Source organism: Camponotus floridanus, unplaced genomic scaffold, assembly GCF_003227725.1.
Source record: "Camponotus floridanus strain SB8 unplaced genomic scaffold, Cflo_v7.5 scaffold7, whole genome shotgun sequence".
Taxonomy (NCBI): domain Eukaryota; kingdom Metazoa; phylum Arthropoda; class Insecta; order Hymenoptera; family Formicidae; genus Camponotus; species Camponotus floridanus.
The window spans coordinates 2,951,919-2,975,801 of NW_020229838.1; the positions used below are offsets into that span (position 1 = coordinate 2,951,919).

General features: G+C 28.7%; 5 protein-coding genes across 7 annotated transcripts; 2 read left to right on the forward strand and 3 right to left on the reverse strand.

Annotated features, from left to right (window-relative positions):
- Positions 1–1,317: 1,317 nt before the first annotated feature.
- On the reverse strand, positions 1,318–7,908 carry LOC105248418 (lipopolysaccharide-induced tumor necrosis factor-alpha factor). The gene is made up of 4 exons (XM_011253185.3): positions 7,559–7,908; positions 2,887–3,054; positions 2,261–2,522; positions 1,318–1,868 (listed from the first exon to the last, which is right to left on the reverse strand). The coding sequence occupies exons 2-4, from the start codon at positions 3,047–3,049 to the stop codon at positions 1,766–1,768; spliced, it is 528 nt and encodes a 175-aa protein (XP_011251487.1). The 5' UTR covers positions 3,050–3,054; positions 7,559–7,908; the 3' UTR covers positions 1,318–1,765.
- A 492-nt stretch (positions 7,909–8,400) lies between these two features.
- Positions 8,401–9,314, reverse strand: LOC105248419 (28S ribosomal protein S28, mitochondrial). Its single transcript, XM_011253186.3, has 3 exons — positions 8,953–9,314; positions 8,732–8,853; positions 8,401–8,637 (listed from the first exon to the last, which is right to left on the reverse strand). Exons 1-3 carry the CDS (start codon positions 9,268–9,270, stop codon positions 8,448–8,450), a joined length of 630 nt encoding a protein of 209 aa, XP_011251488.1. The 5' UTR covers positions 9,271–9,314; the 3' UTR covers positions 8,401–8,447.
- Positions 9,280–10,432, forward strand: LOC105248421 (39S ribosomal protein L14, mitochondrial). 2 transcript variants are annotated; one of them, XM_025413656.1, is made up of 3 exons: positions 9,280–9,450; positions 9,843–10,068; positions 10,151–10,431. In XM_025413656.1, the coding sequence occupies exons 2-3, from the start codon at positions 9,882–9,884 to the stop codon at positions 10,402–10,404; spliced, it is 441 nt and encodes a 146-aa protein (XP_025269441.1). In that variant the 5' UTR covers positions 9,280–9,450; positions 9,843–9,881; the 3' UTR covers positions 10,405–10,431. The 2 variants fall into 2 exon arrangements, with proteins under 2 accessions (XP_025269441.1, XP_011251491.3); XM_011253189.3 differs by lacking the exon at positions 9,280–9,450 and adding an exon at positions 9,696–9,766 and having other exon boundaries at positions 10,151–10,432.
- Positions 10,433–11,065: 633 nt separating this feature from the next.
- Positions 11,066–19,956, forward strand: LOC105248420 (retinal-specific ATP-binding cassette transporter). Its single transcript, XM_011253188.3, has 25 exons — positions 11,066–11,413; positions 11,986–12,637; positions 12,782–13,083; positions 13,383–13,541; positions 13,635–13,875; positions 13,946–14,113; positions 14,235–14,422; positions 14,515–14,679; positions 14,754–14,862; positions 14,939–15,093; positions 15,201–15,362; positions 15,430–15,501; positions 15,612–15,750; positions 15,840–16,077; positions 16,149–16,308; positions 16,484–16,694; positions 16,784–17,302; positions 17,415–17,540; positions 17,731–17,949; positions 18,036–18,308; positions 18,403–18,707; positions 18,782–18,929; positions 19,020–19,230; positions 19,339–19,552; positions 19,661–19,956. The coding sequence occupies exons 2-25, from the start codon at positions 12,322–12,324 to the stop codon at positions 19,862–19,864; spliced, it is 5,004 nt and encodes a 1,667-aa protein (XP_011251490.2). The 5' UTR covers positions 11,066–11,413; positions 11,986–12,321; the 3' UTR covers positions 19,865–19,956.
- Positions 19,957–20,240: 284 nt separating this feature from the next.
- Positions 20,241–22,464, reverse strand: LOC105248422 (pupal cuticle protein 20). 2 transcript variants are annotated; one of them, XM_011253191.3, is made up of 5 exons: positions 22,332–22,464; positions 21,760–22,048; positions 21,350–21,493; positions 20,873–21,112; positions 20,241–20,774 (listed from the first exon to the last, which is right to left on the reverse strand). In XM_011253191.3, exons 1-5 carry the CDS (start codon positions 22,347–22,349, stop codon positions 20,695–20,697), a joined length of 771 nt encoding a protein of 256 aa, XP_011251493.2. In that variant the 5' UTR covers positions 22,350–22,464; the 3' UTR covers positions 20,241–20,694. The 2 variants fall into 2 exon arrangements, with proteins under 2 accessions (XP_011251493.2, XP_025269566.1); XM_025413781.1 differs by having other exon boundaries at positions 22,341–22,439.
- Between the last annotated feature and the right edge of the window lie 1,419 nt (positions 22,465–23,883).

The window sequence follows — 23,883 nt, forward strand, 5'->3', positions numbered from 1 at the left end:
TGAATTTGAAATAGAATGGAAAATCGGATTGCGCAAACACGGAACTTCTTTGGAAAAGTTCTGCTGCCCTAGTGCTTATCAGCTCATCTCAATAGCCTATGCATTCGTAAATAATAATTTTCATCAGAAAATTATTATTTACGAATGCATAAGCTATTCTTTTTTCTATTATTTACGAATTATTTCTCTTTTCTCTATTATTTACGAAAATTATTATTTACGAATGCATAGGATATTCTTTTCTCAAACATATAATTTACGTGCTCTTAACATACTATACTTACTCTTCTATAATACAAGAAATTCGCAAAACCCCTTTTACCTCGTAGGCAAAAATCTTGTACAGTACACTTATTCTTTCATATATATATATATATATATATATATATATATATATATATATATATATACTCAGATTATGTGCAGACACTTAAATATACGTTTGCATTCTAGCATATCAGATTTCATAAAAAAAATAACACATTTTTTTTATACTTATCGTAAATCTTACCACCTATTCTTCACAAAGACCGTATTTCATAGTACAAAAATAAAAATATATGACAGTATTATATCATTTTAGACACGAGACATATATAAGACAGCTCTCGTTGTTTACACATATAATTCAATTCTTGCGAAAGAAATAAAAATTAATATATATAATATAAAAAAAAATAAATTTTTTTCAAATGTTTCTCACAGAAAACTGATTTAAATATTTCTTTTTAGCATAAAATAACGAAAATATATCAATAAGTTGAAGTATTCAAACTAAAATTTTATAAAATCACACATGATTCTCAATTTATTTTGAAAACTTTTTTAAGAAATATAATAAATATTTTTATGTAATATATTAGATTGTTAATATATATATATACACACACACACATATATATATAAATATATAAATATATATATATATATATATATATATATATATACATATATATTCCAGCAATATTCAAAATAAATTGTTTATGATTTTATAACAAAAAATCAAAGATTAATTATTTATATATTTTCAAAATATTAATTTTATAATATATTGAATTTTATATGAAAAAGTACTAATTTTTTTATTAAATATTATTGTAAAAATTTCCGAAATTTTCACAAACAAAAAAATTAAATAGATAATAATAAATATTTCAGTATATTTCAGGAAAAAAATTATTGTAAACAAAAAATAATACATCAGTATTTCTTATTCCAAAATTTTTATATTAGTGACGAAAATAAGATCATAAGTTTTTTTCATATATAAATAAAAATATATTTTGCTTTTATATAAAAAATATCTGCAATTCTTTCTAATATTCTCTTTTTTTAATGCATTTACTTTGTATCACTTTATTTTGTATCACGTACTTTTATATATATTAACAGTCTAATATTTTATAGAAATTTATGATTCAAAATCATTGCATCATATTTTATAGAAGTTGATTATGATTCAAAATCACTTTCATCCATAATTCACTCTTGTCTGTATCTACAATTGACACGCTGCATCAATCAAATCTGGCTTTGATAAATTATCATTTTTTTTGCATGCAATGACTTGCAATGCAATGATTTTAAAGTAAGAAGAATTGTATATTATAATATAACAACATAACTTACATTATCAGCAATCCTTCTTTTTTGTTATTCTTAATGTATAATAAGCGAAGAATATCGAGTAGCTCTTTATGGAACTGTATAACATTCTAATACGCAGAAAACTGGAGCATATGTATACACGCCTGTAATCTTGTAATCAACCTTTCCACGTACCAATATAATTTTTGCAGTTTGGACAAAAATGATGAACACTCATGAAAGCGCTCATACAATATGGCAAGCATGAACAGAGACAACATCTGAAACAAGAGATCAACAAAATTTATAATTATTTTTATAAAATTTATCAATGGTTGAGATTATCATTTATAATATATTTAAATTATACATGAAATGAAATAATATTTCATAAATATATATTTTTTTCGCCACGACAAAACTTTATCTCGCAGGAAATATGTATTACATAAACTATCATTCTAAAGATGATAAATTACATTTTGGTAACTAATAAAAACATTTAAAAAAATTTTCTATAAAACTTGATAAACAATTAAAAAGTGATAAATAAAATAAACAATTAAATAAAAGAATAAATGAATAAATATACATTTTAATGTAACGATCAAAATTGTATTAGATGAGAGAGAGAGAGATATCTAAAATAAAATAGTAATAAAACATCACTTACCCGAGTAAGCAGAGCACAATGCAGCAAATGTGAGCACTGGGCTGATGATCCGATATCGTAGTAGTTTTGATATCGGTATGACATGATGGACAGGACATTTTTACAGAATGCGGTCCTAGAGCGTACGTTACATGATGAACAACTCGTACTTCCGACTGCGGTACAGAATTTGGCTCGGCATTAAAAGGAGGCTGAGAGTGACTCGAACCTGGGTATACATGGGAAGGCATTGGCATCGTCGTTTGATTTGGCGGTTGATTATCTAAAATTGTATTATATACATAATTTAGTTAAATTATTATATGTATATATATTATACTTCCCTACAGAAAAAAGATATATTCAAATTTAAAAAAAATAAATATATTATTAATTTTTCAAGATCAATTTTCTTGAACATAATAAATAAAAAAAATTACATCCAATAACATGACTTTTTGTTATACAAAACTTTGGAAAAAAAATGATTTTACAAATATAAAACGAAATATATATAATTTTAAATAATATAATATATAATATAAAAAAACAATTTAAAAAGAGAGTACACACACATATATAGTTATACTTTTTTAAATTTAAATAACCTTTGATTTTTTAATTATTTTTTAGAATATATTACATACATGGCATTGGCATTGGTATTGGCGCAGTTCCCAGGGGATATGGTGTGGAACCAATTGGAGGATGTAAAGGTGCTCCTGTATTAGCTATAGCTTCCTCGTAAGATGGTGGAGCCGTTGGTAGAGGAGCCGAGGCTGGAGCACTCAAGCCAATGTTCTTTTCCATTTTTCCTGGAAAGAAATAAAAAAGTTTTAGCTAACAAATTATACATTTAGATATGTGTATATGTATGCATGTGTAAGAAAATTATTATTCCTTCTAAAAGCTCTGAATTCTAAAATTTAAAATATACTCTCACATTTTTTGTGAATATGTATCACGTAAAGCTAATATTTTTTCCATTTATATAATTAATTAAATTAATTAATGCAAAAATAATAATCTGCATATGTATATTTCTTAAATTAAGATCGTTATGTGAATTAAAATTTTATTTTTATAATATAAATTAATAATAGATATTTTTATATGGATATCAGAAAAATATTTATATGGATGAATAAGTATATGTATATGTATATATGTATGTGTATGTGTATGTATATATATATATATATATATATATATATATATATATATAATTTTACAATTTGTTCTTGCGTTTCCAATAAAAATTAAAGAATATCCATTTAAAAGTTTTTAAGCATGTAAGATGCGCAAAATTAATATTAGTATCGAACAATATCTGATTTTATATTTCGCGTTTTGTTTTTGATAACTTCTCTGTTTTCACGTTCCATTAAAATGCCACGTAAGCGAATGTATTCAAATTTGTTATCATTTCATTCGTAAAAAATTGAACGCGATTATAAAGTGTCATCGTATAATAATTCTTTATAATATATATGATGAGAATACATATTTTCTTTCTTTTTGTTAATTTGTCTTGCATATAAACTGAAAAATAATGCATTTTCTAACAAGTTTTTCAAGCGATACTAATAAAAAAGCGAAAAATAATACGCATTTCGCGGTATTTTATCAATCAATCTTATACATTCATATATTTGCACATATAAAATGTACGACGTGAGATATCAAATCGTTCGTGTAATTTATAATTTATAATCGTCTATTTATTAATTAATACAATTATATTATTATCATGTCAGACTGGAAGTCTATGTTAATAAATTTTCCAATTCATACGATGTTAAATATCGAAAATTATACGTAATATTTTTATTATTTAATTTTACATTTATATATTTGTATTATTTTTTTTAATTTATTATTTTATACTACTTTAAATTTCTTTGACTTTCATATATAATATGTAATATTATATAACATTAATTATTCAAATAATCCTCTCCATCGTTAACTTGCGGCAATTAATTTATATTGATATAAATTATAGGAATATTAATAAATTATTCTACTACGATATTATTAATATGAATAAAAATTATTAATTTTATTTGTCTTTTCCATGAAGAGAAAAATTAGATTAGGAACCATTTAATCGAAAAAATTCTTCTTTAAACAATGTTATCTCAATTAGATTAATTATAGATTAAATTAATCAATATTTTATCAACGTGATCCAGATAGAGTATCAATGCTCCACGATTGTTAACAAATCATGTTTCGTAAAAAACTTTTGTGTTTTAATGTTTTAAAATTTCAAATGTTTTCTAGGCCATATATGAGAAATAAATAAATTCCTTCTTGATACAATACATATTATAATATCCAAATTCCAAAGAATTCTGAAAAATTCAAACATTATTATTTAAAAACAAACTGCGTTTTTTGAAAATCTCGAAATGAAGTTTTAAAGTAAAGCAGAATATTTTATACAGACATAATTGTTTAAAATTAAAACATTTAAGAAAAAAAAACTTTACTATATATTTTCGATAGGACGTGTAACATCCAAATGTAAAAGTAATAAATTCTGGATGGTTATACACTTGGAAATTTAAATTTTATAACTTTTTTATGCGCTTTCGATCTTTCTTTTGAAATATGAGATATGTATTGAAAATTTTATTATTATAGTTTGCTGCGTTAATTAAGATCCATATTGCCATAGTGAATTATGAATGACTTATAAAATAATCGTACTCTATATGTATGTATGTGAATCAAATTCATTATTAATTATTACTTAAATCTATTCTCACACGTGTGTTTGCATCCTTACAGAATATTATCTTACACTTTATAGATAGTTGTAAAAATATTGAAGATTAGAAATAAACCGGATTAAAGCGAGATATCGATCTTTCATTGATCCGGTTTTGATTGAGTAATATTATTTGCTATTAATATTTTTTATTTATGATCAAAAAAGAAGAAATTTTCAGTCTTCTGACGATAAGAATTTTTCGAATTTTATGACAAATCAAACATGCTAATCTCGAATCGCGATATTTCATTCCCAAAACAAAGCCTTTCGAAATATTCTATTCGCAAAACATATAGCCTATTCCTTAATACATTTTTTAACAACAACATTGTATACCGGGAAAATCATCTACTAAAGAATCAAGAAATCTGTGAAATTTGAAAATTTTAAAGTAAACAGTTATATAGTACAGAACAGAATGCAATACTTCCTTATAATAACATTTAAATGTAAATAATGCATGAGCATACATATGTGTGATCGAGTACAAATAGAAAGTTGAGCGGATGTTAAGTAATACAGACACGATATATATTTGCCAGCAGAGCTCTACATAGAAAGCTGTGTATCGTAATCTCAGACATTTCACAATTTAAACGAATTATATAATTATATAATAGGTACTCCATTTTTTTTCTGAGTGTTTCTATGTTTCTTATATTACATTATTTGACCCTTGAACACGGATATATTTTCGTTGCGCTGCGTTTAAACAAACGTGTGATTCATCATTAAAATAGTACGATAATCGATTAAAATACATAAGATATTTTTTTGAAATAGAGATTTTTGCTATTTTATTTTTATCTTTTTGCAACAGAATTTTAAATAAATTGATTAATCAAAGTAAATAGTAATATTTTAATGTAATTTTTAATATTAAATATTTTACTAATAATTAATACATATTATTAAATTAGGTAATGATAATGACAATTTTCGATTATATATATTCGTATATAAATTTTAAAAAATATTTATCTTAAAAAATTTAAGAAAAATTATCTTACAAAAAGATAATTTCTTTTCTTGATAAATTCATTATTTTAACCAAAGTAAAATTGTGGTAAAAGGAAAATTGTTTGAATTAACAAAGATTTAGGACTTTTTGGAATTAAATTTTATAATATATATTGTATGAAGAAAAGATTTATATATAATCTAGAAAATACTTGAATTTTAAAACATTAAGACAAAAGTTTTTACGAAAACAATATGTTAACATAATATGTTAACTGTCGTGGAGCATTGATATTTTATCAGAATCACGTTGATAAAGCTTTGATTAACTTAATCGATGATTAATTCAATTGAGGTAACATCTAATAATAGTTTCCATATTTATATTATAAAAAATAATAGTCTAATAATAATTGCTCTTTTCTCGTATATGAAGTTCTCGTATATGAATTTCTCGTGTATGAAGTTCTCGTGTATGATTTCCCGTGTATGATGTCTAATAATAGTTTCCATATGTTTATTATAAAAAATGAATAATACAAAGACATTTGAAAATAATCAAAAGAAAAAATTTTTCACAAGATCGTTTTCTACAGCAGACTCAAATAATATGAAAACTGAATACACATAGATGAATACACATAGATACGCACGAGCTTATTACAGGTCTTATTACGCGAATAAATTTTTCCTTTCACTGATTACCGCGTTATAATTTCCCCGGAGCATTTTCTATTATATGCTCGCTTTTAATTAAATAGTAATTCACAGCAAATTTATTGATTAATGTAAATAAATATTTAAAAAAATCTCTAATTATCTATTTTAAAATAATAATTCATAAAAAATCTTATGTTATTCAGTTTGTACAGATACGTAATTTCGTGCACATTTATTATAAAATATTAATATTTTATTTTAAATTATTTGCACGATATCGATATTAAAAAAATATATAAATAAATAGTCAATATCTTTTGTGCAAAATTAGTATATTATAATTATGTCCAAAATTATAATATACGAGATCCATATTTTTTTTATTATAATTTATTCTTTTTATTATTTATTATAATTTAAATTAAAAATTATTTTTAATGATATAAAAGAAAATTCTATATTTTTTAACATGTATTTATATATATATATATATATATATATATATATATATATGCATTTTTTAATAACTTTATACATACATATGTAATGTGTAATCTTACAGAGAAAAATAGTAATTGCTTAATAATCAAGATTTGCAAAATAAATTGATTAAATAAAAAAATTAACCTTCACCTATGCCAGATGAAATCTGCATAATGTACGAGCCTATAAACATTTATAGATAATTCACATTCGGTACACATTTTTTTTATATTTGTACAGTATGATTCAAACAGCAATTAACATAAATACGATACGTGCGTTTCCACGTTAATTGAATATTGCGGTCTTGCGGATAAGCGATAAAAGAAAAAGATAAGAGAAAGAAACAAGACACGATTGTGTGACGACACACGTCGGACGTGGAATACAAATAAAAGAATGCGCAATATCACGCACACACAACACAAGGTACTCACCGTGCGTCTCACCAGACCTTTGCAAATTGAATATCTGTCCACGTAGTAACTGCCGACTGATTAGGTTAACATCCGTCGCTCGATTTGGCGATGTAAAACAGGCGGAACAGGTGCCTTACAGAGACGCGATACACGCGTATTCACGTGTCACGGCAGAACTGTCACAGGATATGCCACCGTACGACTCGTCACCCATACCACTTGCGAATCTTCCTCGCTTGCTAAAGACGCGAGCGAAAGGAAAACGCGCGAAACAACGATATCAAAAGAAACGAAAAAAACCAAAAAAAAGGAACACCTTCACTTGCTACTGCAACGACGACTGTGACGAGACTGGCCTCTCGCGAGCGTTTTTGGTCTCTACCTCGCGGCCTCACGTGATACGCGTCCACCAATCACAGCGCTTCGATTGATTTGCGGTCGAAAACTCGTTGTTAGAGGAGAAATTGATCGACCAATCAGGATGGAAGAATCAGTGTTTCGATTGGTCAATCAAATTTCCTTGACGTTGGTGACATTTTCAAACATAATTCTAATCTAGTAACATTATGTATCATTTGAATTTGTCAGGGATGAGCATTTCTTTTAAAAGATAAAATGATAAAACGTAAAATGCAATATACATATAAAAAATATAATAATCTGAGAAAATAATAGAATTTAAAACTAAATATACTATGCTTTTAAAAATACAATGCAATTTGTTTAGAACAGTTACTGTCTAATTAAAAAATTAGACTGTTAAAATCTATGTATACACAGACTATCAATGTATATATAACATACTTCATAATAGTTGTTTTGAAAAGAGACACTCTAAATTATATGCCATACATATTGCGTACGTGTTAAATAGATTTTATTCAACATAGATATTACTTAATTGATATTAGAAATTCTGTATTCTTGGCTTACTGACCCTTGTTTTCTTTTCTGCCATTTGTAATGGTGACGATATTAAGCCTATTAAAATACAATCAGCTTCTAGAAGAGTTACATCTGTAGTTGCACCTAAGAATTTGCTTGATAATTCCAATTCCTTTATTCTTAATCTAACTTTTGATCCTCTCACGTAGTACCTAAAATAATAAATGTAATACGCATAACAACATGTATCGCTTAAAGAAATGAAACATTTGTTTAAAAAAGAGAAAGATAAATTTAGACACGCACTGCCCATTTTTGACAGGTTTCCGACAAACACAGTGAAACTTCCATCCAAAATCAATGTATAGATCATCATCGACCACATGAAAGATCTCTCCAGTTACTATTTTTCCTTCAGGATCTCCCAGCTGCAAAAAATCATAGATCAATATTACATACTTTGTAAAGGACAAATATTACTTAAAGACTAAATATACTTCATGTAATAAAACACAAGGAATATTTACATCGACAAATTTGGAGTTGCGAATCAGAGAAGCAAATGTTTTGGGTGTCTCTGGAACTTTATCATTAATGTGCGAGAACTTTTCATAACTTTGCGCGAAGCCGCTCAATTTTTTCTCAGGCTTCGTTGTTGTTTCTGTATTTTCTTTCGTCTCTACTTGAATTTCTTTCTTGTCAACAACGCACTCCGAGATCGGCGAGTCGTTGCTTTCTCCCTCTGAATCTTTCCCCGTACTAAAACACCTCGTAGAATTCACTCTGAAGATGTTGAGAGATCGCAAATGTGTCAATGTTCTCTCCAGACGATGTATCTTGTTCATGATTGTAACAAAAATACCGCAATTACTATTTCGACGATTTGTAGGTTACAGCGAATTTAAGGTTATGTAAAAACCCTCGCGGTGCGATTACGACTTCTGTTGTGATACAAGAACCCGTTCGAGGATTTGTTGATCCTATCTCGATTGAAATTTCACAAAGCTGGGAGCTTTTGTTTTAAGGTAAGTGTAATTAAAAATATCCGACAAAAAATTAATAACTTGTCATTATATACGTAGAGATATTAATCTTTTTTTTTGATTTTTTTTTTTTTAAATAAAAGTTTAATGTGCCTTCAACCAGTTTAATCCTATTGTGATTATTTAGGCACTCATATCTCTTTTTCTTTTTTCTCTTTCCCTTCCTCTTCTCTTTCTCTTCTTATTCCTTTTTAGACTATTCTCTTTATCACGGCTAAAGTCCTCGTAAAAGGTTAAACTCAAAAATTCTTGTCCAAAGGTCACACACGTAAAACACGTCCGTACCGGTTTAAGGCCGGTAAAAAATAAATCTTTTTTTCTGAATTAAGGCGAAGATTATGTTACAATGTTATGGAATTTCTGTTGTATTTCAGATTGTTTTAAGGAGAAGGTGTCTCTCAACCTCTGGGATAATGTTGCCCGTCACAACATTAAATATTACAAGCAGGGGCATTTCTACGTCAGCTCCTGTAAATCAGATAATTAAACTAAGTCGATTGAGAGTAGTAGATAATAGCGCAATAGGGAAGAAAGCTATGTTGGAAGGCAAGCCACCACGATGCATACACATTTATAACAAAGTTGGAGTTGGTTATATCGGTGAGAAAATGCAAATAAAATATTTGTGAGAAAAATTTTTCTCTTTATGTACATATATTTCAATGTAATATAAATTATTTAGGGGATAGAATTTTAGTCGCTATATGTGGCGAGAAGAAAAAGGGTATATTAGTTGGATTAAAGCAGGTTCAGGCACCTAAAGTTCCTAAATTTGACACTAATAATTTGGTGCTTATCGATGATAATGGAACACCCTTGGGTACAAGAATACAAGTACCTATCCCACATATACTTAGAACGAAAATGAAGGAGAAAACCCATAGCAAAGGAGCAGATTATACCAAATTGATAGCAATTGCATCCAGATTTATATAATGTATATTATTTATCATTATAATGTATGTGTATCACTTAATTCAATAAAAAATATTAATGTTATAATTATCTAAAATGTTAACTGCAAAATTTCCTGCAATATATAAAATTATATTTTATCTTTATGTGTTTTGCAGTTTTTTAGAGACTTGATCAAACTGCAATGTTTTAATGATAATTTTATTGCTTTTTATCTATAATTCCAATTCTTATAATATAAATATATTTTTTTATATACATCTGTCACGTTGATTTCTACGTATACTGAAATGTGTTCAATAATAAGAATTCGTAGAAAATGATGCATACATGCTATATCGCTATCTTTATAGGAATTTCAGAAGATTCTATTATACTATCATTGTTAAAAATATTGACCATATTTTATCTGTTTTACGAATTGAGAAAAATAAATAATTTACTATCACTTTCAATTTTATTAATTCATCAATTAAATTGATAAATAAAAAACATTTCCTAAACATTTCCTAAAATTATGTATCGCTGTAACGTTTTTATTGTTCTGCTGTAAATATCTGCCGTGAAATGTTTTTAGCTTAGATAATAAATGTAAAAAGAGACAGTAATCCATTCAAAAATATATCTATTTCTTTCTAATTCTGACCTCGATTTTCTATAGGATGGTATAGAAAAGACTTACTACAGTATACTATAGAGCTCATTAATTTATATCGTGCATAGTTCCCTTCCACTGCTTTATCGAACCCGCATTTTGGACAACGGCTTGGCAGGAGCAAGTAGCAAGTTGACGTAGTTTGACGCTGACGCCTGACGTCAAACACCGTTGTGTATCAGGCAATCTTTATCAATGTATTATTGTGTATTATTGTGAATTACATTTTATATTTATTTTATTCAAAATCCGAAACAGAATTATCTTATCGACTTTGATAATACAATAAGATGAAGCTTTGTAAGACAAATAGCTTTTTTATTGCGTCGAATATATACGTTTCCGGAATATATTTTCGATAATGCGATATTTTGCGTAAGTATTCTCTACATGCAATTATTATTCATATCGTATATCGATTGTTATGAAACCATCATATGTATTGCGAACATAAAATATGAAAATAAGACATGAAATCGATAGATAAATATGCATTAGCATTTTTTTTAATGCAAATCATAAAATTACTTTTTGTGTACTAATTGCTAATTTGGCATTGTGTAGTAGTTAATCACTTGAATATAAATCTGCATATTATTTGTATATCTATTGTACCTAAATGTGTAATTAAACATTATGTGTAATGTGTATTTTGAAATTTCTTAAATATGTCAAACAATTGAGTCAGTGAAACATTAAATTTAATATTCTAAAATAAAGATTTTGTTCTAGGATTAGTAGTAATATAGATTAAAATATTACGTTTGTACTAAATATTTTTTCAAATTTCATTTGGAAAAGTTTTATAGACACTTATACTTAAGATAAGAAAAATATAAATATGTTTATAATGTCTAAGATAAAAATATAATGTGACTGTTATTATGTTTTATCTATTTTGATGTGGCTTTGGCTTACTGTGTGTCATATGTAAATTGTTTGTTTAGGTGAAATTTGCTATGACAATAGAAGACACTGTTTTATACTTAAGAAAGAAGAATTATATTACAAAATCATTTCACAAGAAATATATTGGATTATACTGAAGACTTTTACATTTTGATGTTCAAGGTTGTATATAGCCCATTTATTATATAATATGCTTGAAGTTGAAGCCAACATACGCTTGAAATTGAAGCCAACATATACGCATCAATTCTAATAAATTATTCAAAAGCTTTCATGTACTTTCAATGACAAGCAGTACATACACTATTTAGAGAGATTTAAATATAATTTAATAATAAATAGTTGAAAAAATTATCTTCAAAGTTAAAACAAACATGGCTAGCGAATGGAAAATCTTTGGTTTGTTGCTATACAAGGACTTGATAGTACGCATGAGACATTGGGGTATGACATTATTCTTACAAGCTTTAGTTCCCATTGGATTATTTGTATTATTACAAGCAGTGAGAGATTTTAATGCTGAACCGCCAACTATACTAAATGAAAGTACATATTATCCTATACAAACGCAAGGTGACTTAATGCAAACAATTGATTTTGGTTTAAATTATGTATATTATCTGCCAAAGAATGCATATACATTTAAGACTATGGAATCTGCTAGAAAATGTCTTAGTCTTTTGCCTGACAGTAAGTATTGTTTAAAAAAAATTACTGCGTTCTTCAGAAAAGATATGATAGTATGTGATAACGTATAATAATATAATTATTTAATAGGATTTTTTAATAGTTAACAGAAATGTTAATATAATAATCTTATTTTTTTTCATACAGATGTCAAAGATTTCTCTAATGAAACTGAAATGATAAATGCTTATACAATTTCTGAGGCAGAAAGTAAGATACCACTTTCTGTGGTAGCAATTGTTTTTGAACAATATAATAAAAGTACCACAAAATACAAAATTAGACATTCCTGGAAAATTCCAAATGATTTGTACCAAACTATATTAGGAGAACATATGAGTGCATCACCTACAATGTACTTTGATATGAATCCAATTGTGCAAGTTCAGATGTGCGTAGATGAAGCAATTATAAATCAAGCAGCAACAAATTCTATGTCAAACATAAAGGTATAATAAATTATAGTAGAACAAAATATATATACACATTTATATGTTTATACATTAGTATATAAATATATTTAAAACATAATAAATTACATAAAACATAAATACACTTAAAAAGAATACATTTTTTTTAATAATAAATAATTTATTATTAAAATGTGTTTGTCTCAACAAATATATTTATGCTGCATAGATAATGGTAATATATAATAGTCTTGTATATTTCTTGCACAGATAATGGTAAAATATAATACTCTTGTATACTTCTTATTATTTTTTGATATACATGTTATATTTTTCAGATGTCAATACAAAGAATGCCTTATCCACCACATATTAAAATAGACCCAGCTGATATAATGTTACGTGAAATAATTTGTACATTTGCAGTTATGGTTTTTGTAATCCCGCTTTGTGTGGAAGCTACCTATGCATCAAAAGAGAAGTTTATTGGTGTAAATGTTAGTACATAATTTTTTTTGTTTTTATATCATTTATATATATGTTTTTGTATAATTATTGCAAAATATCATTTGCCTTATTGTTTTATGCAGGTTTTAATGGCGATGAATGGAGTCAAATTGTCTTACAATTTATTAAGCTGGTTAATTACAGGAATATTATGTAGCATTCTTTATGTAGTACCAATAACTATATTATTTAAAATTACTTTTTCTACAAATGTTGAAGCCTATTTACATTATGGAAATGGATTTATATTTTGGCTTATGTTTACTACACACATTGGTCATCTTATAACATTTGGCATGCATATTGCAGCATACTTTACAAGACGTAAATAATCTTTTGCAAAGTAAGTAATAATATTTTTTTAAATGCATTAATTGTTAAAATTTGTTTACAGCACGTTTTGTGACAACTGCTATAGCTATCATATATGTAGCAGCATTGTCACTTGATGGAAATCTGATAAGGGAAGAAGCTTTTGGAATTATATCATATCTTGGTATAATATTTCCAAATATTCTGTTTTATAGATTGTTTCAAGAAATAAATGCATATGAAAGCAAATGTAATAACTTTTAACTTATTTATCTATTAGTTATATCATTAATGTTAATTATTAAAAAAAGTTATATTTTAAAGACTATATAAGCAAACAATCTGTAAATAAGCAATTTGTTTTATTTTAGTAATTGGTATTCAATGGAACAATATTTTTATTCCTGGACACGAGGAATATGGTATTGTAGGAAGTATAGGCTTCATATTTCTTTTCTCAGTCTTGGGTGCTGTGATACATTTTACACTTGCTGTTTATATAAATGCTATATTTCCCGGTAAATACGGAGTTCGAAAGAATCCATTATATTTTTTAAAGGCAAGTTTATATACAAAGATCAGTAAAATGGAATAGAAGCAATACTGCATATAGGTTGTAATAATTTTATGCTATATGATCTTATTTTATAGTGTATCAAGAAAAATAAAATATCTCTGGACGAAGAAATTATTGACTTCGATTATGATAAGAAAATTAATGAAGACTTTGAACCAGTATTAGATGGTGCACTTACACCTGGAATACAAATACGTGATCTTAAGAAATCATATACAACGAGTTGGCTACGAAAATCTGTAAGCTTATATCAAAAAGATAGATATCATATATTTGTAATGCATTTAACTAATATTAAATTATCATAATTTAGAAAGTTCATGCATTAAAAGGAATTTCTGTAGACTTTTACAAGGGACAAATTACTGCTCTGCTTGGACATAATGGAGCAGGCAAAACCACACTTATGTCTATATTAACAGGTATTATATTGCATCACAAAATAATTCTTAACATTACAATGTTATTTTTGCAAAAAAATCCATTTATTTTTGATAGGTGTAACGAGTGAGACGGAAGGAAAAGTGTTTATAAATGGCAAAAACATAAGAAAGCATCTACATAGTATTAGAAAAGATTTAGGTTTATGTCCTCAAGAAAATATGGTTTTTCCAGATTTAAATGTATTCGAACAAGTAGAATTTTTTGGTTTGGTAAGAATAATTAATAATCTTTAGAATAAGAACAATTATAATATATATATATATATATATATATATATATATATATATATATATATTGTGTTTTTATGTTATTACAGTTGAAAGCTAAGAATAAAACTAGATTGGAAGTCAAACAAGATGTTTATAAGTTACTTGCTAAGCTAAAGCTTTCTGAAAAACGAAATTTTCTTCCTAGCAAATTGTCTGGTGGTCAACAGAGAAGATTGTGCCTCGGAATGGCACTCATTGGTGATGCTAGTGTAAGTTTTGATATAAATATAATAATGCATACTATATATTAATTTCTTAAAATAAATTTACGTTTAGACTATAGTTTTGGATGAACCAACATCGGGAATGGATCCTGAAACTAGACGAGACACATGGGATATTATATTAGTAAGCACACATTTGATCTGAATTTTTTCCGATAATATCTTTAAATATATGCATATCTATGTTAAAATATGTTGTACATATATGTATTTTGCATTATTAACATTTTTTAGAAACTCAGAGGAGAGAAAACAATATTAATTAGTACACATAATATGGAAGAGGCTGATATACTTGGTGATAGAATCGCTATAGTACATTCAGGTCGCCTTAAATGTTATGGTACCCCAATGTTTTTGAAAAAACAGTATGGTAAGATATAATTAGACTTATTAATATTTAAATTTAATACATAATTTAAATTGTTATTCAATAAATTATAACTTTTTACTCTATTTTAGGTCATGGTCATATAGAAGTTACTTTATCAACAAAATCTTGGTGTATTCCTGAAAAAGTTATAAGTAAATTTGATATCAGGACGCAACAACTTTGTGTTGATACTGAAAAAATTGTTTTAAATGTACCATATACTGATTCTCTGCCACAATCATTAGATAAAGTAGAAAGTCAAAAGAAAAAATTAGGAGTTACTGGAATAAGCGTGTCATTGATTACTTTAGAACAAGTTTTTCTAAAGTATGTTTTTTTGAAATTGATTTCATTGATTGCATTGTTGCTCATTTCTTATACTTTGCTCTTTGTCTTAGAATTGTGAAGAAAGAAGATAATGGAAGTCATCTTAATGAATTATTTACAGCTCCATTAAGCAAAGTTACAGGAAGTATGCTATGTATGCAATCAATACTAGCATTATTTGCTAAGAAATTCACATATACAAGGAAAAATATAACTACTTTATTGATGATTGTATGTATCTGTCTTTACTTATACTTTCTTTAAATATACTATACATATTATATTATTAATATATATATATATATATATATATATATATATATATATATATATATTTTTTTTTTTTTTTTCTTTATACATTGAAATTGGAATTTCTATCATTCTATCTCATTGTCTATATTTTCAGATAATTCTTCCTATCTTGTCGGTATTTTTAATGGCCTCAAGTTATAATTTACCAAAAGATTCCACAGATATTATTCCATTAAATCTCGGTATGTACAAATATCCGAAAACTTTATATTCGTCAGACAATGACACAATTAATCAGAAATACAGAGATGTTGTTCAATATTTCGGCGAAGCAGAACGCGTAGCGGATATGAGTGTTGCAAATGGTAAAGTGTGCTAAATAAATAATTACGTATCAAATACGATGATAAAATTACATTAAACAATAGTTTTATTAGCTTTTTATCTCTTACAGCTCTTCTGAATTTTTCTGTACGAGATATTGCGGAATATCGTAACAATTTTATCGTATCTGCCGAATTTAATTCCACTGAAAACAACACGATATTGGCTAATGGTTTTTATTCTGCCATAGCATTCCATAGTGTACCGTTAACAATGAATCTTTTGAGTAATGCGCTTATCAAGACTTTTGCTGGTGATCAACACTCGATTCTTATATCCAGGCAACAATTACCAAATACGATTATTTCGACTAGACAAGCGCCAGAAGAGGAATCGCTCTCGCGCGTCTTAATATTCTGTGGATTTTTCTTTCCTACTGTGGCACTGTTTGTTGTGCATCCTCTGCAAGAAACAATGACGAAAGTTAAGCAACTTCAACGTATGACTGGTGTTACGTCGCTGTCATACTGGGGTACAATGTTCACTTTTGATCTTGTGTTGTATACAGTATGTGTACTGCTGATTACCTTGGCATTCTACATTATGGACATTATTCTTAGTCTTCATGTATATTATACAACAGAAATATGTAAGTCATTTTTATAAATTACATCAAGACTTCCACTATAATACTATAGATTTATAGTATCATATTTTTATCTCCTTTTACATATTTTACATATTTTCACTATTTTTTGCAGTATGTACGATATTAATCTTGGAGTTGTTTGGTATTAATGCTTTACTTGTCGTCTACATATTTAGTTTTATGAATAAATCAAGAAATACAATAATAACCATTTTGGCTCTTGCACCTCTTGGTCTTGGTAAGCTTGTAATATATAATATTTAATATATAATATAATATATAATATTTAATATAATATTTAATATGTAATATATAATATATAATATTTGTTTTTAAAAGTATGATTACAAATTTCACATTGAATTAATTAGTTAAAAAAAATTCAAATAAATGTTATACAAGTAATAAGTAAATTTAAAAAATTTCAGCTCTAATACAATTTCTCTTACATCAAGTAATACACAGTTTTAATTGGCTTAAACCGCTACATATCATACAAAAAGGAATCTTTCGTTTAATTCCTTATATAAGTTTGTTCCATGGTGAGCTATCCTTTTTCAACATAGCTGCACAAAATGCGAGATGTCGTCGTCTACCAAATATGTTTCAGAATATAATTTGTCTTATACCTGGTGATGTTTGTTGTGGTAAGATTATGCTATGTTTATATGAAATATAATTTAAAATTGCTCTGTCAACGACAGAAATTATAATTTAATTTATTATTATTCAGGTTTGGAATGTGCAGATGGAGTTTGCAAAAAACAACTGCCTTATTTTAAGGACTTTAAGGATGATATGAATTTCGAAGAAAGTATAGTATATTTATCTGTAACGCCAATTTTGTATTTTGCTATATTGATCATGCTAGAAGAAAAAATATTTCCGAAATTATTTAGAAAGATGATTAGTACAAAACTAAAAATTGAACAAGAAAACATGGACGATCAAGTAAAGAAAGAAAAATTTGCAGTAGCACTAGAAATTAATAAAATTAACAGTCAAAGTAAGATGTATACAATTATGAATATTTTCTAAAAAATGTATTACGGAAAATCAGATAATATTAAATATATAATTATTAAATTTTCTATACACAGATGAAAATGTTAAAAAACAAGAATTCAAAAATTCAAATATTAAGGATATCAATAATACCGAATTAATACCAAATCCAAACGAAGATAAGAGCCTCTTTTTAGTGTATGAATTAAGCAAATATTATGGAAACCTAATGGCTGTAAAAGAGATTAGTTTTCGGGTAAAACCACGGGAATGTTTCGGATTGCTTGGTGTAAATGGTGCCGGTAAAAGTACAACTTTCCGAATGCTAACTGGAGAAGAAATGTCTGACAGTGGCTTGATGTACTTAGAACGAGCGGAAATTTGTTCGAATAGGAAAAAAGTAACAATAATCTACACTCTAATTTCTTTAGCATTATATTGTTTATTGAAATATTAAAAATTTTTTTCTTGTAGTATCTCTCTGAAATGGGATACTGTCCACAAACCGATGCTTTAATACCCTCCTTGAACGCTTTCGACCATTTACGATTATTCGCTCGTCTGCGCGGCATACCAAAGTCCAATGTAGAATTGGAAGTTAATAAATGGATTAATAGACTGAGTGAGTCAAGTGCCATAATATAAAATTCCAAAAAAAATCACTTTGCATAAAACAGTATACATGATAAAATGTATGTATATATTTTTTCAGATTTAACTGCTTGCATGATGCAGCCAAGCGGTACTTACAGCGGTGGAAACAAGAGACGCTTAAACATTGCGATAGCTCTAATCGGAAGTCCTACTCTTGTTCTCTTAGACGAACCTACAACTGGTGTTGATCCTGCAGCTAGAAGATCGCTATGGAATACTTTGCAATCTTGCCAAGCAGCAGGACAAGCCATTATACTTACATCTCACAGGTATCTATTAGAATTGTCCAAGTATCGAAGATAAAATATATATTTATTGCTTGAATAAATTTATTTTTATTAACTCCAACATATTAAAACTATGTATATTGCTGGTAGCATGGAAGAATGTGAAGCACTTTGCAATCGATTAGTGATTATGGTGAAAGGTGAATTGGTTTGTATTGGTGCAAGTCAAGAATTAAAGCAACGATTTGGAGCAGGTTATGATATTCATATAAAATTAAATCCTGGCCGATCGGATGAGGATGTTAAAAATATCAAGATGATCATTGAATCTACTTTAATATGCGACATTAGAGATGATAATTTGGTAATAATTGTGGTTTGTTTAAAACCAGAATACATCTATAATAATATGATTGATACATTCCATTTTTTCCCCTTTTTCCATTACAATTAATTTTTCTATATTTTATAGGGTTTACTTGCCTACCATGTAACTGATTGTAACACAACGTGGGAAAAAATGTATAATACAATAAAAGATCTTAAGCAAAGATATAGTTGCATTGAGGATTATGCTGTTTTATCTGCAACTTTAGAGCAACTCTTTATTCAGTTTGCAAGAGGTGTTGAAATGCCTAAATCTTCAACTTGTATTACTAATCATGAAGAAGTATGAAAATGAATATGATATATATATATATATTAAATGTCAATATATACTTAAATAAATAGACTGATAATATATTGGCATATTAATTACGTTATAGAAATTACATTATCAGTTTATGTAAAAATCTAATTGATTTCATAATAATTTTATTCAATGAATTAATTGTTGCTAATTTCTGCATATTTATCTTTAAATAATCTTTACATTATATTAAAACATATATGTATTTTTACACACACACACACATATATATATATATATAATATATATATATATATATATATATATATATATATATATATATATATATAAATTTTACTATTTTCTGTTTATATAAAAGTTTTAGAATTTAGAGGTTAAATTCGATATGTAATAATATAAATAGAAAAATTTACATATTTTACAGTATTAGTACACTGTGTTTCATTTATTCAAAGAATAATAACATATAAAAACATCGAAATTAATATGTAATCTGTGTATATAAAAAAGCGTATACAGGAAGAATGTATGGTATATATCGCAGGTATATATTGCTAAGTATTAATTATACAATCACATTACACACATGTACACTTGATGCATATATAATGTCTTAAAATTGCAATGACAATATTTATAAAAGAAGTTGAACACCATTGTACTTGTACAAAAAGACTTAAACAAAAAAGAATTAGAATTAGATTGCAGGCTTTTCATGAATAAAATACACATTTTATATAAATAAAAAGATCTCCGTGTGACATTTTTATGTAGATAATTCGAAACGGAATAATATGAAAAATTTATGTCTGCGTATGATATATATGTTGATGTGTGATTCGCGAATTCGCTATTCAATATTGATATCCACCCGGACTTGGCTGATACGAATTCGGTCCCTGATACACGCCACCATGGCTACCATGACCGCCTCCTGTAATAAGAGGATAAAATAAATTACTCGAAACATCGATGTGTATAAATCGTGCAATTATCAACGATCATTTAAATTTGAATATTTGTATAACTCACCTCCGCTGGGATGTCCGGCGGTTCCTCCCTGCGAATATCCTCCATCCTGATTCTCTCCCCTGGCTTCGGCGGCAAGCGACAGTTCAACGCCTCGTTGAATTTCTGGCGGAATCGGAGGCGGAGTCGGCAAATGGGCACCTTGAGGGTGGAAGCCATTTTCGTCTGCTGTGTAAGTGATGGAATATTGCACACCATCGGGTCCGGTATAAGAAAAAGATCCGCTCACTGACTCCAATTCTCCTGCAACATCAATAGAGATACGTATTCAACTTCTTCATTGACGCAACGGTCCCTCAATACTGCTGCGTTTTGCGTACAATTGTTCCACGATTTTTCATCTAAGGATGATTGATTGTTTGACGAAAATAAAATTTAAGTAAATTTATCAGGATTGAAGACCGAATGATTATATTATATATAGTATAGTAATAAGTTTAAATCAGTAATTAATCGAGAAATAGAAATGTACTTTTTTACCTTGTTGATGACCAGTTTCTTGCACGGTGATACCATTTCCGGTTTCATAACTAAACTCATAATTTCCATCACCGGCATTCTCATTATTGTACGAAATGATGGGTATCTCTTGACCGCCATGCTCACCATCACTCAATCTGCCACCTGAATTAAAAAATTATATATATAATTATATAATTATATATTAAATTAAACTTTAAGAGTAAGATAAATGTAAGTTATCCTTCAGAAAAAAAACTGTCTAATTCTTTTTGAGAGAAATGATGCGGTGAGTTAATAAAAGAAGATTCAATTAATTTAATTTTAATTATATAATAATCGCAATAAAAATTTCAGAGACAGATAAAATTGCATTTAACATAATAAAACATAAGATATAGTTATATTTTTTTTTCTTTGCTTAGACTTACCACTTTGATAAATACCGCTATCACCCCCGAGACCCAATCTGCCTGGTGCACCAGGACCACCGTGACCTGGACCACCTAGACCACCTGGACCACCTGGACCACCTGGCCCACTTGGACCACCAGCACCAACTGGGCCACTATGTTTAATGGGAACACCTACACCAGATCCTGGAGGATGAATCAATCCTGGTCCACCTGCACTTCCGGCACTACCAGGCGGGAGGTAAATATTGTCTAATCGTGCGGCATGGCATATACCGACGATGATTAGCAACGCGATGGCGACTTGCTAAAACAATTTTAGTCACATTAAATCTTGGGAAAAGAATGGTTTGACATAAAACAATATTTTGACATAAAACAACATTATTTGACAAAGTATAGATTAAGAAGGAAAAGGAAACAGTGTAAAAACTATAAGTTTCATTTTTTTTTAGGAACACTATCTCACACGCGAGACGAAAATCACATAACCCGAAGACAAAATATTCGATGGACTGCTTCGCTTTCATCGCGAAATGGAAGATTCGAGATCCATAAGAATGGAAATTAAAATATTGAAAGATTTGCACCTCTCGTACCGATCCCATCTCGTCGAACGAATTTCAGTGATGTTATACACTGCAGCGATACCCAAAATGTGTAAGTATCGTCAAACCGCCGATGATAATTGATCTGCACAGATCCAGGTCGGATCCAACATGCTTATATACCGATCCCGCACGAGGATCGTCTTCCTCCCACCCGTTGATGAGAAACCAGCGCACGGATGCCATCGGATGGCTAGAGATCACCCGGTGATGCGTTCCTTGAAGATTCGCTTGCGATCCTCGCCCCGCGAAAGATGTTGCCGGGGAGAAGAAGAGAGAAAAACAGATCCCGGAATAACTGGACAAAGAAAGAGGCGCACAGTGAGGGGACCATTGAGGGGCGGGAATGGTGTGAAAGAGGCCTCCGTCGCGAGATGAAACTGTCAAGCGATGAGGGGTGATTGCGCAATGTCGAGTGATATAGATCGGCAAACATCTCCAAACAGACCTGAAGGTCGACATAAGACTCGAGGCATGAAAGTGAAGCGATTCAGATAATGACGTATAAAAGTGAAAAGATATCGGTCGAAGCATCTTTCACTACCATTTTACCAGAAAAGATTATTAAATATGTTATTGTGAAAATAATTATTTTATAGTTTTATCATAATAAGAAGCTTAATTATATGTATCGAGATTATAATCTCTCTAAATCGTGCGATTTATTTGATCTATTTACGAAACGGTGGGAAAGTGTAAAGAAAAACGGGTCGAGCCGATGACGCAGCTGACATGCATTCTCCCTTGTAATTATATCGGCTCTTTCGACGCGAGAATTATACTCGAATGCCGCGAAGTCGTCATCGCCATCGTCAACGATAGAGCGTATCTTTATAGAGAGCAACTTAGAACGCAGGCTCCGCGCAATCGAATGAACTCGTTGTGTAATCGGTGTGCGTTGAGCATCTCCGCGAAGCGGCATCATCGGCCGGCCTGGTACGTGCGTGCACGTGTGCACTAGGTCGAAACTCTGGATACCCCTGGGTAACCCAGACTGATCTATCGCGGCCAGGGTACATGATATAAAATTTATTATTTTCGCTCCTTCCAGCGACAGAGTTATTAATGAAAGCTATTATCTCGTCAAGAGTTTACTCGTGCGTTTTTACTTATGTTAGACCATTTGGATATTCGGGTAATTATACGATCGTGAAGAGTTCAGATCCGGTTACTCGAAGATTTGACGATTACGTAAGACGAGTTACAAGAGGCTAATCGTCCGCGAAATCGCCCACAGATTCGCGATTGCGAATGTTCCGCGTCCATAAGTTGCAGCTTCAACGTGTACCGTAAACGTTTCCATAAAAAATACCGCACGCAAATATGTAAGCCATAATGAATGCGCTGAAATCATCGGATTGCCGATTGACACATAACTCGCCGATTAACCATCCAGCTTACGGTTAACGTGCTCACGTTTCGCCGTAAATGAAGCGATGATCACCGTTCAAGAGAAAGACGTGCGTCTCGATTAGAGATACAACGTCCGAACTTTGGTCCCATATTTAGAAATCGTAGCTGATAATGATGTTTT

Excerpts from the sequence above, each read along its gene's own strand:
- LOC105248421 (XM_025413656.1), top strand. The coding sequence starts at position 9,882 with ATGTTGCCCGTCACAACATTAAATATTACAAGCAGGGGCATTTCTACG. Across the intron at positions 10,069-10,150 it reads AGTTGGAGTTGGTTATATCG|GGGATAGAATTTTAGTCGCT; the intron begins GTGAGAAAATGC and ends TAAATTATTTAG.
- LOC105248420 (XM_011253188.3), top strand. The coding sequence starts at position 12,322 with ATGGCTAGCGAATGGAAAATCTTTGGTTTGTTGCTATACAAGGACTTG. Across the intron at positions 15,502-15,611 it reads ACACATGGGATATTATATTA|AAACTCAGAGGAGAGAAAAC; the intron begins GTAAGCACACAT and ends AACATTTTTTAG. Across the intron at positions 16,309-16,483 it reads TAACTACTTTATTGATGATT|ATAATTCTTCCTATCTTGTC; the intron begins GTATGTATCTGT and ends CTATATTTTCAG.
- LOC105248419 (XM_011253186.3), bottom strand. The coding sequence starts at position 9,270 with ATGAACAAGATACATCGTCTGGAGAGAACATTGACACATTTGCGATCT. Across the intron at positions 8,854-8,952 it reads GCAACTCCAAATTTGTCGAT|CTGGGAGATCCTGAAGGAAA; the intron begins GTAAATATTCCT and ends GATTTTTTGCAG. Across the intron at positions 8,638-8,731 it reads AAACCTGTCAAAAATGGGCA|GTACTACGTGAGAGGATCAA; the intron begins GTGCGTGTCTAA and ends TTATTATTTTAG.
- LOC105248422 (XM_011253191.3), bottom strand. Across the intron at positions 21,494-21,759 it reads TAGCGGTATTTATCAAAGTG|GTGGCAGATTGAGTGATGGT; the intron begins GTAAGTCTAAGC and ends TTTTTAATTCAG. Across the intron at positions 21,113-21,349 it reads AGAAACTGGTCATCAACAAG|GAGAATTGGAGTCAGTGAGC; the intron begins GTAAAAAAGTAC and ends TTGATGTTGCAG.
- LOC105248418 (XM_011253185.3), bottom strand. The coding sequence starts at position 3,049 with ATGGAAAAGAACATTGGCTTGAGTGCTCCAGCCTCGGCTCCTCTACCA. Across the intron at positions 2,523-2,886 it reads AATACCAATGCCAATGCCAT|ATAATCAACCGCCAAATCAA; the intron begins GTATGTAATATA and ends ATACAATTTTAG. Across the intron at positions 1,869-2,260 it reads ATTGTGCTCTGCTTACTCGG|ATGTTGTCTCTGTTCATGCT; the intron begins GTAAGTGATGTT and ends CTCTTGTTTCAG.